The following is a 15,135-nucleotide window of genomic DNA, read 5'->3' on the forward strand; positions in this document are numbered from 1 at the left end:
TAGCCGTCTCCTTTGCCCGCATTGACCCAGACAATATAATATACACGAATCTCACAATTTGAAACGGAAAAAATACATCAATTGTAAGTACAGTATTGATACAGCTAAAACAGACATTTTTAATACGCCCTAGTACGTATTTATCTAGTAAGTAAATATACTTGATTAACTTACAAGTAAAAAAGGAACATTATTTCTTAGTTTAGGTTCAAAATCAAATTTTTCCACGCACTAAAAAAATGGCTAGCACCATGACCCGTCTGAAATATTCATATAAACTTTAATTGTAATATTTTACCCATTTTTTAGTACGGTCAGCCGAGGGCGACCTGGGCTGACGCTCGCGAAAAATTGTCTTAGAGTTACATTTATCATACAAATGCTACCAAACTTCCTCACTTATAGCTAGTGGTCTTCTCCGACCTGTATTCCATCCGGCATCCGTCTGTGGCCCGTGTCGCGTGGAGTTCCAACACTTTACACTAGAGATTTGCGGAACTAAATTGTATCCATTCCATATAAATATAAAACTTACTATCTAAGAATAGGAACTATGTTTTGTGTGCTTTTTTGTAGCCTCCGTAACAAAATTTGGAATCGCGCGACGTTTGAAACGTCGCTGTCGGCTTAGGCCGGGGTCAGGTTGAAGGAGATGGTGATGGCGCCCGTGGCGCGCCTCCTCACCGGCAAGAACACCACGGACGGGACGAACTTGCCGCCGCTCTCCGCGGGGGTGTTCTCTTCTATCACGAACGGCTGCATGGTGATGGCGGTCCGCTCCGCAGCCTCGTCGGTCCTGGGCACCGCGTAGATGGCCGGCATCTTGCTCTTTCTCCTCTCGTCTTCTACATCGTTTTCTCCGGGCTCCTCGGCGCCGTCCCTCACCGCGTAGTGCTGGCTCCTGAGGTGCGCCTCCATCTCGCCGAAGTTGCACGTCTTGAAGTCGCACTCGTAGCACTCGAACAGCTCCAGTTTGCTGTGCCCGTTTCCCTGCCTCGTCTGGTCCTTGTCTTCGGCTGCTTCGGGGGTCTTCTGTCGGCTCTGGCACTCCCTCGTTGAGGTGGGGCTCGAGTCCGGCCCGGGACGGTCTCTCCACTCGGGCAGGGAGTGCGCGGTGATGATGTGGAACTGAAGTGCTTCCGGTTTCCCGAACGACTCCGGGCACATCGGACACAAGATGTCCATCTCTGGTCCCTGCACGTGCGACTTTTCGTGGACGTACAAAAATGAAAGGATCGACGTCGAGAACGGACAATACGAGCAGTTGTAAGTCTTGATATCGGGGTTGTTGAGATTGAACATATTCAGCAGCTTCGGTTCTACCAATTTAGAATAGAACGGAAGTCTCTCTTGCAAGTCCAAGGGCATGCTCTGGGAGTTCGAAGACATGTTGCTCGTGTCCGGGATGGAGAGGGGATTCATCAGCTGCTTGTTGGTCTTAGCCTGCTGCGCCTTCGCTTGCGCTTTGTACTGAACTTCGAGTTCTTTCCACTTGTCGACACCTGCCTTCCCGTGGTCGCTGAGGAGATGGGCTTTGAGCCATTTGCTCGTTCTGAACCGTCTGCTGCAGAAGGGGCAAACCTCTATGAAGTGGGCGATGAACCTGTTGTTCAGGATGCTCGCTTCCGGGGGAGGCTTCAGAGGACTGCTGGCGGGCGGCACGCTGAAGGCTTCGGGCTCTCCGACTAGGGCTCTCATCTGGGGCAGTGGCGCCCCCGGCTCGACGATGCCGTGCGTGTTATGTTTGTGAACCCTCAGGAAGTACTTGCTGCACAGCTCCTTGTTGCAGATGTCACATATGACTCCTCCTATCTGAGTGCCATTCTCTATTTCGATGCCGTGCATTCTCTGCATGTGAGTCTTCATGAAATACTTATTACAAAGCTCTTTGTTGCAAATCTCGCAATAACTGTTGGTCGGCGTTAAAGACATGGAAGCTCTCCTCTCTCTCTGTTGATTGGCTTCTTTGTCGGGCGATAAGCCTTCCAAGTTTACTTTTTGTTCGTTGAAATTCAGTTTGGGCGTGTGGAACTCTTCGATGTGCTTCTTCAGAAGGAGGACTGAGGGGAATTCCTTCTCGCAGATGGTGCACATGGGTTTCTGCTGTTGCTGCGACCCGTCGACGCTGGTGTCTTCGCCACTAACCGATGGAAATGTAAAGTTTTCTATCGAAGCGGGCATAGATATCCCATGATCTGACATCATGTGAAACTGCAGCACGTAATTATTGTCGAATTCCTTCTTGCACACGTAACACTCCACTATCTTGTTGACGCTCAGATCGTTGAGCTGGGATATCATGGTCTGGAGCTTCTGGAGATCTTCACTGATGAATATAGCTGTCGGAGATTGCTTGGTTTGTTCATTTTTGGTAACTTCTTCGATCAAAGCTTCTCTCTTACCTTCGGTTGTATTGGAATCGATGGATTGAGTAGACAGAGGTCTCGTGTGATTTAAAATCGGTAAGCTTATTTCCTTCATTGGTTTAGGAGTCATCATTCCATCGGGAGACTGTTGTCGCTTATCCTGGTCTTCACTCATGATCAAATTAAGCGGACTAGTTTGGCCGTCTTTTCTCTCGATCCTTTCGTAGTTTGCCGGTGTCTGTACGGACAGTTCCTTTTGAGAATATTTGTCCGTGGGAGATGGCAAGAGACCGTGTCGCTTTATTTTGTGCGTCTTTAGGAAGTATTTATTGCAATATTCCTTGCAGCATATCTTACAAAAAGCTTCCGGGTTTATGACGCCCAGTCGCCTTAACATATCAGTATTGAAACCCGAATCCCTGGCTTTTTTCGACGAATCCGGCGACAGTTTTCTGGGAGTCGGAGTCATGAACGGCTCCTCTTGATCCTGACGACCTTCTCCTTTGAATATAAAGTTTTCCGGAATGGTATTGTCGTCCGAACTACTCCTGACATCGTCCAAGGGTATTTGTCTCGAATTCACGGGCATGTGCAAGGCTGCAGATTGGGACTCAGCGTTGGTCTTTTCAATTTCCCTAGCTTCCTCCATCATCTTCTGAATCTTTGCTTTTTGTCTTTGACTAGCCAATAAGGCGGCTTCATAAGATTTGGCGTAGTCAGCGAGCATCATGTTGTTCTTGAACTTCAGAGCCGACGATGCGAAGGCTGCGGGGATGAAAGATGCATCCAAATTGAGCCCATCCGTTCCACTGCTCGAGGGGTTATTTTCGTAGATCCCGTGCTTGTTGGCCTTGTGCGTTTTCAGGAAATACTTGTTGCAGAATTCCTTGCTGCAGAGCTCGCAGTAAGCCTCGGGGTTGAATATCCGGATCGGTTCCATCATGGGCCTTTGCGGCGGCACTCCCGCCGCGAAGAGGGGGAACGGGGGGCAGAGAGGGTTAAAGTTGGCAGGAAGAGAGTCTTTCGGTATCTCGTGGGAGAACCCCAAGGCGTTTTTGTATAAATCCGCCATCTTGGCTTGGAAATCCGTTCCCCAGGCCTCCATGCGCGGGTCTGGAGCGTTCGATCCCGGAGTAGGAGCTACGCTCGTCCCGGGACTGTTCTCTTCGGATTCGTACGGTTCCATCTTGCACTCCATACCGTGGCGTCCGTTTCTCTCCGCGTGCTCATTCTCAAAATGCGTCCGCAGCAGATCCAAGTTCAGAAAAACAATCCCGCACATCCTGCAAGGGTACCTTCCATTGGGATTCAATGGGAACTTATCAGACCCGTTCGGGGAGCTCTGCTGTTGATCATTGACAGACTGGGGTCTGTATCTATCCGGTATTCTGTCCTCCATCTGTTTTTCTCCTACGGAATGCGGCCTGCTGTACCTGTCGGCTTGCATAGGTTCTCTGTACCCTGTCTGACAATCAATCTTGTCTTTGATCCTGTACGCGTCATTATTCTTCCTCGCGTAGTCCGTCTGTCTCTCGTACCCTTGGCTATTATCCTCCATATGCTCTTTATATTTGTCTAGATAGCCTTTGTTCTGCGCGCTGAACTCGTTCTCCTTGTCCCCGTAGACCGCCTGGTCCTCGGCCAGCTCCCTGGCGATCTCCTCGCGGAAGGTCTTGAAGCCGCCGCTGGTGACGCAGGCGTACTCCTGGCGCTCGTCCTCGCCGTCGCAGTAGGCGGCGTCCAGGCTCGGCTGGGGCTCGGGGGGCTCGGGCGGCTCGGGGCCCGGGTCGTGGGGCCCGCCCGAGATGCGGACGGGAGTGGACTGCTTGCGCCGCTTGGACAGGCGGGAGGGCCCCAGCGGCTCCTCGAGGGCGCGCTTTGCCCCGGTAGACATGGCGGCGTCAGGGAGGCGTCACCTCTGCATCTGGAACGGAAACATTTACTTTATTTAACTTGACCAACATACCCATCAAATATTAGGTCGTATCCATAAAATATGTCCATCAAATATTAGGTATCCAAAGCGATTTTTAGCAGAGAAATTCGTCATTATAATAAAATATAGGACATAATATAATAAAATACACGTGGAGGCGATAAACACAAATATGTTTTGAGTAAGGTACTTGCAATATATTGCCTATACCCAAATTAACCAGCTACCTGACATCACTCACTCCTTTCAAGAACGTCATAAATCGAAAATCGTCAATTTCCAGTTGTGCATGTTTTCAGAATGCCCAGAAAATGTACTATATCCAGGCAAAAGAAGCATATTTTCAACTTAATATTTACCCGCTACAGGGCAGAAAGTGTTGTTTTTGCATTTTGAAGAAAAGGTATTGTTTAAGTATTTTTTTAATTTACTAAATATTTTTCAAATATCCGTTTTTTTTATTTTTAAAAAGATCTCTTGCAAAGTAATAAGTTCAATAAGTGGCTTGGTATTTATTTTTAAAACATTGTATTATATTTTTAAATTTTAAAAACGTTCTCCTGAAAAATCAAGTTTTTTATTATTTATGACGTTCTTGAAAGGAGTGAGCGATATACAAAATACAACCGAGTCAGGGATCCAAAATTATGAACTGAAAAAAATACTTTATGGAAAGTTATTTGTGTTTGTGATTAGTTAAATATGTTTTCTGGAGTAGTGGAAATTACTAGTCGGGAATATTAAACATGTGACTTATGAATGTAATATGTTTAAAATAAATTTATAAAAATAAACTAACTGCTATATAATTAGACACAATTTGCACATTTTGCGCCGAAGCGATGCCATTATTTTAATAACGGAGCATATATTTTTTTGTATTTACATACGTTATATATCGCTCACTCCTTTCAACAAAGTCATAAATGAAAAAAACTAGTTTTTTCAGGAGATCGTTTTTAAAGTTTAAAAATATAATAAAATATATTAAAAATAAATATCTAGCCATTTATTGAACTTTTTACTGTGCAACAGATCTTTTTAGGTAAAACCTGACTTTTTTTTCTCCATTTGAAAAATATTTAGTATATTTAAAAAAATAATTAAACAATACTTTTCTTCAAAATGTAAAAACAACACTTTCTGCCCTGTAGCGGGTAAATATTAAGTTAAACATATGGCGATTTTGCTGGGATATAGTACATTTTCTGGGCATTCCGAAAACATGTACAACTGAAAATTGTCGATTTTTTTATATATTACGTTGTTGAAAGGAGATGTGTAGTATATATTTTCGTATGTACATATTTTCAAAGATTAATTTACTAGATACTTATTACACATATTATACTATTTATGACATGTAAACATAGATGAAGAAGAATGTGGAAGTCAGGGATCACGATCTGTCATAGGCTTGTAAAGTAATCACTTTACACGCGTGTAACATTCATCATACTACCCATGATTGACACCACACTACTCAAAATTTGGAAGTCATATACATACATCGTAAAGTATTATTAGTATGACTTCCAAATCGTCATATATTGTCACATTTGTCTACCAAGCTAGAGGTATCGAGTTCGATCCTAGGGAGGTTAAAATAAAATAAATAAGTATTTTTTCGTTCGAATCATAAAAATTACCCTGGACTGGTACCATATAGTATTTAAAATCAATTTAATATTCTATAAATTTTATGCAGTCCTTTATGCACCATTGCGTGGGGGAAAAGAGAAAGTAATTTTGAAATATTTTATTAAAGAAAGTAAAAAAAAATCATTATAATATATATATATATATATATATATATATATATATATATATATATATATATATATATATATATATATATATATATATATATATATATATATATATATATATGTGTGTGTGTATATTCAATATATTATTTAATTTATTCAATATATTGATACATATATTGAATAAATTAAATAATTTTCATTGAAAAAAAAAATATTATTTTATAATATATTTTCGACATTTCAGGAATCATAACTGCGGTCTTGTCGCAGAAGCCAAACTCTGTAACCACTTTACTACGGAACAATAATGGAAAAAGATAAAAATAAATAGTTCACCTTAATTTGAAAGCAATATAACACAAAAATATTCCCGCTGCACTTATTATTTTATTTGACTTATTTAAAAAAATAACATTCACATTTTTCCCTACAAAAATTTTACTATTTATGTACCAATTTTTCAATATTTTTAAAAATCATTTAAAAGTCTAAAACTCATTTTAAAATTATATTATTAATTTAATTAATATTTCAATATCGTCTTCATTTCACAAATTCACTTGGTCTTGCAAATATTTTAATATTTAAAAAATTCGACCGTCGATGTGTATGTATAATAGTATAATTTTATCAAAAATATAAAATTAAGGGGGCCTAAAGACGTGTGCCCGGGTCAGGTAACGCGTGCCAACTGGATTCAAAGTAGGTACCTATTACTACAATATATTATCGGGTACCTACCCTATACAAGCGCAAGGGCGGCGCGTGTTTTAATAAACAAAAATAATAATAAACGTCAGTTGATGACTGTACTTAGTTATATAATTTAATCTTATCTTTATTAATTTATCTCAAAATGTTCTCACGACGACGAAAAAGCAATTTCAAACATATTAAAAATATACTATATTTCAGATAATTTAAACGAGGGGTAATATGGAAATTATGATGGTTTTTGGACGATTGGTCGATACCACATACTTAGAAAAAAAATCTTCATATAATATTTATCACATTTGAAATATTTACAGCAATACCTCCGCCGTTAATCATTTTTACTTTTTTTTTTAACAAAAATGTTGGTTTAGGTAAGTTGGAAGACATTGCCTCTTAGCATTATGCCCGCTAATTTACATTTATTTTGAACAAGATGTTTTGAAGACAGATTGGTGTGTTCTATTCTCTCCGCCCACCCCTACGGCGAAGCGGGGTGATGGTTAGTTAGTTTTAAAATGGGATATAATATAAAATAAAATCACTATAGACTATCTCGGCGTATACAATGTATGTATATCAATCGTGTAATTATGGGTATATAATACAATAACATAATATATACTTAAAGTGACCATTCGTCCCGTTTTCAACGGGACCGTCCCGTTTTTAGATAGCCTGTCCCGTTGTCCCCAAGTAAAGTTTCAGGACGTCGAAATGTCCCGTTTTCAAAAAACGCGGTAACATTTTTTTTAAAGTGGAAAAAATCGACGATAGTTTGTAGAATAGCCGTTTTATATAACTTTGCTGAACAAATCCTAGCTTGATTTCGGTGCATATGGCTACAGCGGCTGGCTGGTGAGTCATGTGCAAAGACTGACTAATTTATATAAAGACCGCCGACTCTTTATATAAATAATAAAACAACATATTTTTTTCGTGTATATATTATTTATTCCTCTTATTTTTTTAACAACATTCCTTTTCTTTTTATTAATACATAAAAACTATGAAAAAATACATGTTTTCTTGAATATACATGCTATTACGTAAAAAATGGCACATGTCCCGTTTCGAGGACAAAAATAAATGGTCAGTTTATATATACTGTAATAAGGTGGTATATAATGTAACAAGGTGGAATATAATGTAATAATCTGCTATTTAATGTAATAAGATGGTATATAATGCAATAATAAGCTTTATAATGTAATAAGGTGGAATATAATGTAATAATAAGCTGTATAATGTAATAAAGTAATATTTAATGCAATAATAAGACAAGACACACAAGGTGGCTTGGTGGGTCTCTGCAAAAAAAGTTATAAATATGTATAAATTGTGATTTAAATAAATGTATAAAAATAAAAAAATAATAATAAAATAAGCTTTATAATGTAATAAGGTGGTACATATCGCTCACTCCTTTCAAGAACGTCATAAATTAAAAATCGTAAATTTTCAGTTGTGCATGTTTTCGGAATGCCCAGAAAATGTACTATATCCCAGCAAAAGCGGCATATTTTAAACTTAATATTTACCCGCTACAGGGTAGAAAGTGTTGTTTTTGCATTTTGAAGAAAATGTATTGTTTAATTATTTTTTTGAAATAAACGAAATATTTTTCAAATGGGGATAAAACCATCAGGTTTTACCTAAAAAGATCTGTTGCACAGTAAAAAGTTCAATAAGTGGCTTGATATTTATTTTTAATACATTGTATTATATTTTTAAACTTTAAAAACGTTCTCCTGAAAAATCAAGTTTTTTGATTTATGACGTTCTTGAAAGGAGTGAGCGATGTATAAAGTCAGGCTCGTGTGGTACGCCACTGGTCGATAATATAAGGGCGCCAGTTTTGGTGAAAAAAACACGTTTTTTCATCAAAAGCCAACAATAGTGAGAGGGGACGATTTATTCCCAATTTCGGGAATACGGGACGCGGGACTCTGTATGAATACATTAAATTATAAATGCATTGTGTTTCGCGTTCTTCGCTCATTCTACATTGCACATTATGCAAAATAATGCACTTTTTTCACCCCCTGTATTTTACAAATGCCATAAACAAGGAATGCATTATTTTTAATAAATAAAAATACTGCATTTTTTTATATTTTAAAAAATGTAATATTACTTTTAAATATTGAATATTTCCTTTTTTGAACGTGCATTTAAATTTAGTTTATTTTAAACCTTGAGGTGAGGTGTGCGATCCTCTGATAATTTTAATTTTTAATAAATTTAATTTTTGTATTAATCAGTTATTTTTTATTCACAATATTTTGAATTTGTCCAAGTTTTTTTTTTACAAATTATGAGTTTGTCTCCACTTAGATGTTATTTATATTGATATCTAAACATAGATGAAGAAGAATATATAAGTTAAGACATACTAAGAGACGCTAACAAACATGATTCCCAACATATTCAAATTTGAGTACTGTGGTTGTCAATTATGGGTAGAACGGTGAATGTTACACGTGAAATACAAAAACATCGTAAAAAATACGAGTTGAACGAATAGAGAGACGGACGAATAGAGAAGAAGACGTATAGCGAAGTACCACACATAACAACAAATTCTTTTATTAAATTTTTCCCAAAATTTGACCTAGTTTTATTGAATAAACTGTTCCAATTCATTGTTAATATCGACATGGAGTTTACCCCTTTTAGTGTACTAAGCTAAATTCTCCCCTCAGCTCATTTTGACTGAAATTTTTGAACATTTGCTCCAAAAATTCAACGGATTAAGTGGAATTAAGTATTATCAGAAATTATTGTTATTAAAGGGGGGAAAATGAGGGTAAGTAAGTAGAAGGAAAAAATAGGGTGCGATTCTCAAAGCGTGCTATAAACGGAATCACAGTGAAAAGATAAAGCTTCACATTTTGACTTCTCAACAAAGATAAAGAAGAATACGGATGTTTATATATTTACAGGACCTACGACTGTCACAGGCTTGGTTAAGTGATCAGTTTACATGCGTGTAACATTCACCAATTCTACCCACGATTCACACTACTCAAATTTATGGAAGTTCTATATATATATATATATATATATATATATATATATATATATATATATATATATATATATATATATATATATATATATATATATATATATATATATATATATATATATATATATATAAGGGTCCGCCAAATAACTTTTTTTTTTTAAAACAGGGCGCAAAACATCGAGTGTAGCTTCGGCTGTGTGGCACGTAGCGCCGTCCTGTTGAAACCAAATGTTGCCAATATCCTCCTCTTCAATTTTTGTGAACAAAAATCCGTTCAACATGGCCCGATAACGATCGCCATTGACTGTAACGGCCACTCCTTGCTCATTTTCAAAGAAAAATGGCCCAATTATGCCTCTGGACCAAAATCCGCACCAAACAGTGACTCGTTTTGGGTGTACCGGCTTTTCAATGTATGCGTGCGGGTTTTCTGTGCCCCAAATACGACAATTTTGCTTGTTTACATACCCGCCAAGATCAAAATGAGCTTCATCCGAAAAGATGATTTTTTTGGCAAAATCGGCATCTTCTGTAAGTCGATCGCAGGCCCACTCAGCGAAGCGAAAACGCATTGGATGGTCAGTTGGCTTCAACTCCTGAACCAATTGGACTTTGTATGGCGTCATACCAAGGTCTTTATGCAAAATTCGTCTCAATGATGTCTCCGAAATGTTCAATTGTTGAGAACGACGGTGAATTGATGTTGATGGCGCTTCACGCACACTTTCTGCCACAACATCGATATTCTCGGGTGTACGCACTGTTTTTGGCTTTTCACGCTTTGGTTTATCGATGAGGATGCCAGTTTCTTTCACTTTTTTCACAAGATAACGAACATACGGAGCTGACGGTGCTTCTCTTCTTCCAAAAACCGTACGCAATTTTCGCACACATTCTGCAACATTACCATGATTTTCAAAGTAATGTCGCAATATTTCCCAGCGTTGTTCAAGCGTATACACAACCATATTCGCTCAGCGGAAGGATAAAACTAATTATCTGTCAAATCAGACATGAGCTAAGTGTTACCATTCACGAAATAAGCACTAGTTGAAAAAAAAAACTTTAGATGGCGGACCCTATATATATATATATATATATATATATATATATATATATATATATATATATATATATATATATATATATATATATATATATATATATATATATATATATATATATATATATATATATATATATATATATATATATATATATATATATATATATATATATATATAAATATAATATAATATATAATGGTCAGCTCGCTCGGCTACCGTTCTGGAGGTCCCAGGTTCGATTCCCAGGGGGGTCAAATAAATATAAGTGATTTTTTCACTGTAATATTTATTCAATATTACCCTGGACTGGTACCTGAAGCGGAGGGCTGATCACCTTTCCTTCATGTGTAAACGATCGAGATAACACTGCGTTTATATGAAGCAGTGCCCTATGCACCACTGGGGTGCAAATAAGGGTTTTTTTTTATTATTATATTCACGATGTAGACTTTAAAATATGATTCAAATAATAAATGACAGTTGACAGCTGTGGGTGTTTACCAAGTTGCACACTCCATGTTATCGCGTTCCACCCTAAATGCGTTATGCACCTTGTCTGGCCTCATTATCTATGGGACGCTGCCCGAATAATATTTTTCACTCGAATTCAAAAGAACATTATTGAAAATAAAATTAAATAAACAAGATACGAGCTCCCACACATTGTTTGCGAAATTGTCACTCTCCACAAATGAAGCCGGATCTACAAAATCGCAGAAATCGGTTGACTTGTCAATATTACTTACTGCTGAGTGAAACAGCTAACTGACCATGACGCCACTTCCACAGGGAGTGAGGATATAACGCCACACCACTCTCTAATCAATAATAAAACCCCTATCCGCACCCAAAATGGTGCATAGGGCACTGCGTCATATAACGCAGTGTTATCTCGATCGTTTTTACACATGAAGGAAAGGTGATCAGCCCTCCGCTTCAGGTACCAGTCCAGGGTATTATTGAATAAATATATTTATTTGAATCCCCCTGGGAATCGAACCCGGGACCTACAGAACGGTAGCCGAGCGTGCTGACCATTACACTACGGAGGCAGACACAAAAAAAAGCCGAGTGCAAAGCAGAGTGGACATCGTAGTCACAAAAACGCACTAAGAGTGTCAGAAATGAAGACTTTAAGAAGCATATCTGGCAAGAGTCTACGAGATAGAATAAGGAACCCCAGGATCAGGGAAATATGCGAGATGGAAGATGTCGTTAGGTGGGGAAGGCAACGAAGGAGATAATGGTATGCGCGTGTGAGGAGAATGGAACCATCCAGACTACCCCACCTTGCACTGTACGGCCAACCCCAAGGTATACAACAAAAGAGATGGATTGGCAGCTGGGAACTGACATTGCAGGAGACTAATCCCTCAAAACAGGCCACAAGGCCTACACAAAGCAGAAGAACGAGAGGAGACATTTTACTTATATAGATGTTGAATACAGGCTTATATGAGTATTTTTGTACACTCGCTCAGAAAATAATAAAATAATCCAATACGTGACCCTCCAATTGAATTGGAAATCCAATTTGAATTGCCGAGGAAATTTTCGAAAGAGTTTTTATTAACTTTTTATTTCCCTGGGATTTCATTTCAATGATTGCCAACAGATGTCGTTAGTAGTAGCAATACAATAAAATGAAATAAAAATTATGTTGAATAATGTCTACTTCAGTAACCATTCCTAACCGCCGCTTCCCGTAGGGGTAGGCAGAGAGGATAAAGCGCCTCACCAACTGTCTTTGGTCATGCATACCATATAGGCAGCAAAGCAGTGCCTATCCTTACTTATCCGCGTGACATATCGCTCACTCCTTTCAACAACGTCATATATAAAAAAAGGAATTTTCAGGAGATTGTTTTTAATGTTTGAAAATATAATAAAAATAAATATCAAGACACTTATTGAACTTTTTACTGTGCAACAGACTTTACTTTTTAGGTAAAACCTGAATGTTTTTTTCTCCATTTGAAAAATATTTAGTATATTTAAAAAATATATTAAACAAAACCTTTTCTTCAAAATGCAAAAACATCACTTTTATTAAGTTAAAAATATGCCGCTTTTGCTGGGATATACTTAGTACATTTTCTGTGCATTTTGAAAACATGCGCCACTGAAATTTGTCAATTTTTGATATATGACGTTGTTGAAAGGAGTGAGCGATATAAAAACGTAACCAGTACCCACCTACCTTACTAAGTAGTACCAGCTTACCTTACTTCCTAGCTACTTTTCCATTTTTACCCAAAGATGCCGTCTATTAAGTTAATTCAAAAGACGTTGTATGCAACTTTTAAACAGATAAAATTTTAGCGACGTAGTTGTCCGCCTCCGTAGCGTAATGGTCAGCACGCTTGGCTACCGTTCTGGAGTTCCCGGGTTCGAATCCCAGGGGGGGGTCAAATAAATTGAAGTGGTTTTTTCACTATAATATTTATTTAATATTACCCTGGACTGGTACCGGAAGCGGAGGGCTGATCACCTTTCCTTCATGTGTTAACGATCAATATAACAATGCGTTTATATGATGCAGTACCCTATGCACCATTGGGGTGCAGAAAAGGGTTAGGAAAAAATTGTCAATCATGTAGAAAATGGTGAATTTTACACGGCGTATAAAGTGATCACTTATACCAGCACTGTTAATACATAGGCTACCATATTTCGATCTCAATACAACTTCCTCGTCGAAGTTGAGATGTCAAAAATCTTGTGTTAACTTGTATTTGTTATATTTTCTTATTTTTTATATTTTCTCATTTGCTATATTTTCTCATTTGTTTATTTTAAATATGCTTCTTACCTTATGTTCTTCTCAATTATTTATTTTAAATATGCTTCTTGTGCCTATTTATTATACCTGTTTATTGTTTTTATATTTTGCCATGTATTAGTTTTGGTTATTTAACAAAAATATTTTTTGTTACTTTATTATTTGTGTTCCAGTCTTGTTAACCTTAATCCCATGTCCCAAAATGAAAAATAGAAATTACTCATCGGGAATATTATATGTATATAAGGCTTGTGTATGTAATACATATGTTTTGAAAAAATAAATAATAAATAAATAAAAATATGTCCACGTAATCAAAGTTTTACTGAAATGTTTTCTTGCGACCACTGACATCTGTTGATGAGAAACGAAAGCTTTATAGTTGGCGCGTAATTCACGCCGCTGTCAAATCCGTTTTCTGCGCGGGAAAACACATTTTATGTTGTTTTGTTTTTACGCATTTTTTTATTAAAGGCAAGCGCAAAGAAAATAACAACGTATCTTCTCGTAAAATTCGAGGATTATCCCCAAAAATAACAGATGAGATGAATATGCGAGAGTTCACCAATGGATAAATATCACGATGTGTGATTACTGGCTAATAAATTAATATGAGAGAAAATTTAAAAAATATATATATTGGAACCTCTAGCAAAGAGCATAATGGATCATTATCATGATGTGCTATTATTGGCTAATAATTTAATATGAAAAATCACAAGACTATCGGTGACATTCTTATTGAAATCTGTAGAGAACTAAAGGAGATATTAAAGTTTAAACTTTAGATATTTGAATAAAACGAGCAACGTGCGTTCGCAAACGTCATCAAATTTCCGTCATCGAACGTTTTATGACGTCATATGGTTTATAGAGCTGTAATAGTGGTAGTGTGGATTGTTTGTTTACCACTACACTACCATTTGTGTTATACAAATATGAGGGGAGGTGGAGGGTGGAACATATACATCATTAATAATTTATCAATTACACCAACATTAAAATAACTCCATCGTTTATGTGACGTCATTCATCGCCAACTTACGAAAATAACGTTTTTCGAAGGCGAATTTTCCAAAAGAAAATGATGAATGAAAATATTGATTATGTCGGCTGTTATAAACACAAAACGAGTCTAATACAATCCTGTATACATATGTTGAGTATGTTAAATTAGATATTCCTCCCGTCTGACAAAGATTTATTCTAGGTTGAGTATGGCGCCAAACTTTTTTTTAAACGGACCGTCAAACTTTGAATAAGATGGCGGCTTTTAGTTTAGAGTTGTGACAGACGATTTATAATTTTTAAATGACATTTTGATGTAGGACTGTATTTTTTAAATTGCACTGTATTCTTTAAAGGAAGGGAAATCTTTGTAACAATTGCGCTCCAGGTTTTAAGGCCCAATTTACGATAAATCGCAACTTAATCTTCTTTTAACCCAGGTACATATATAACATATAATAT

General features: G+C 37.3%; 1 protein-coding gene across 1 annotated transcript in view; it reads right to left on the bottom strand.

Moving 5' to 3' along the window:
* Nucleotides 1-627: 627 nt before the first annotated feature.
* LOC148312765 (uncharacterized) overlaps nt 628-15,135 on the bottom strand; it is a 60,679-nt gene continuing 46,171 nt past the window's right edge. The window contains exon 2 of the mRNA XM_088274145.1: nt 628-4,290. Coding sequence (XP_088130271.1) covers nt 628-4,260 — 3,633 coding nt within the window. The 5' untranslated portion in view covers nt 4,261-4,290. The remainder of the gene's footprint in view (nt 4,291-15,135) is intronic.

Source organism: Brachycentrus maculatus, unplaced genomic scaffold (assembly GCF_059751285.1).
Source record: "Brachycentrus maculatus isolate JH-2025_06_01 unplaced genomic scaffold, ASM5975128v1 h1tg000033l, whole genome shotgun sequence".
NCBI lineage: Eukaryota > Metazoa > Arthropoda > Insecta > Trichoptera > Brachycentridae > Brachycentrus > Brachycentrus maculatus.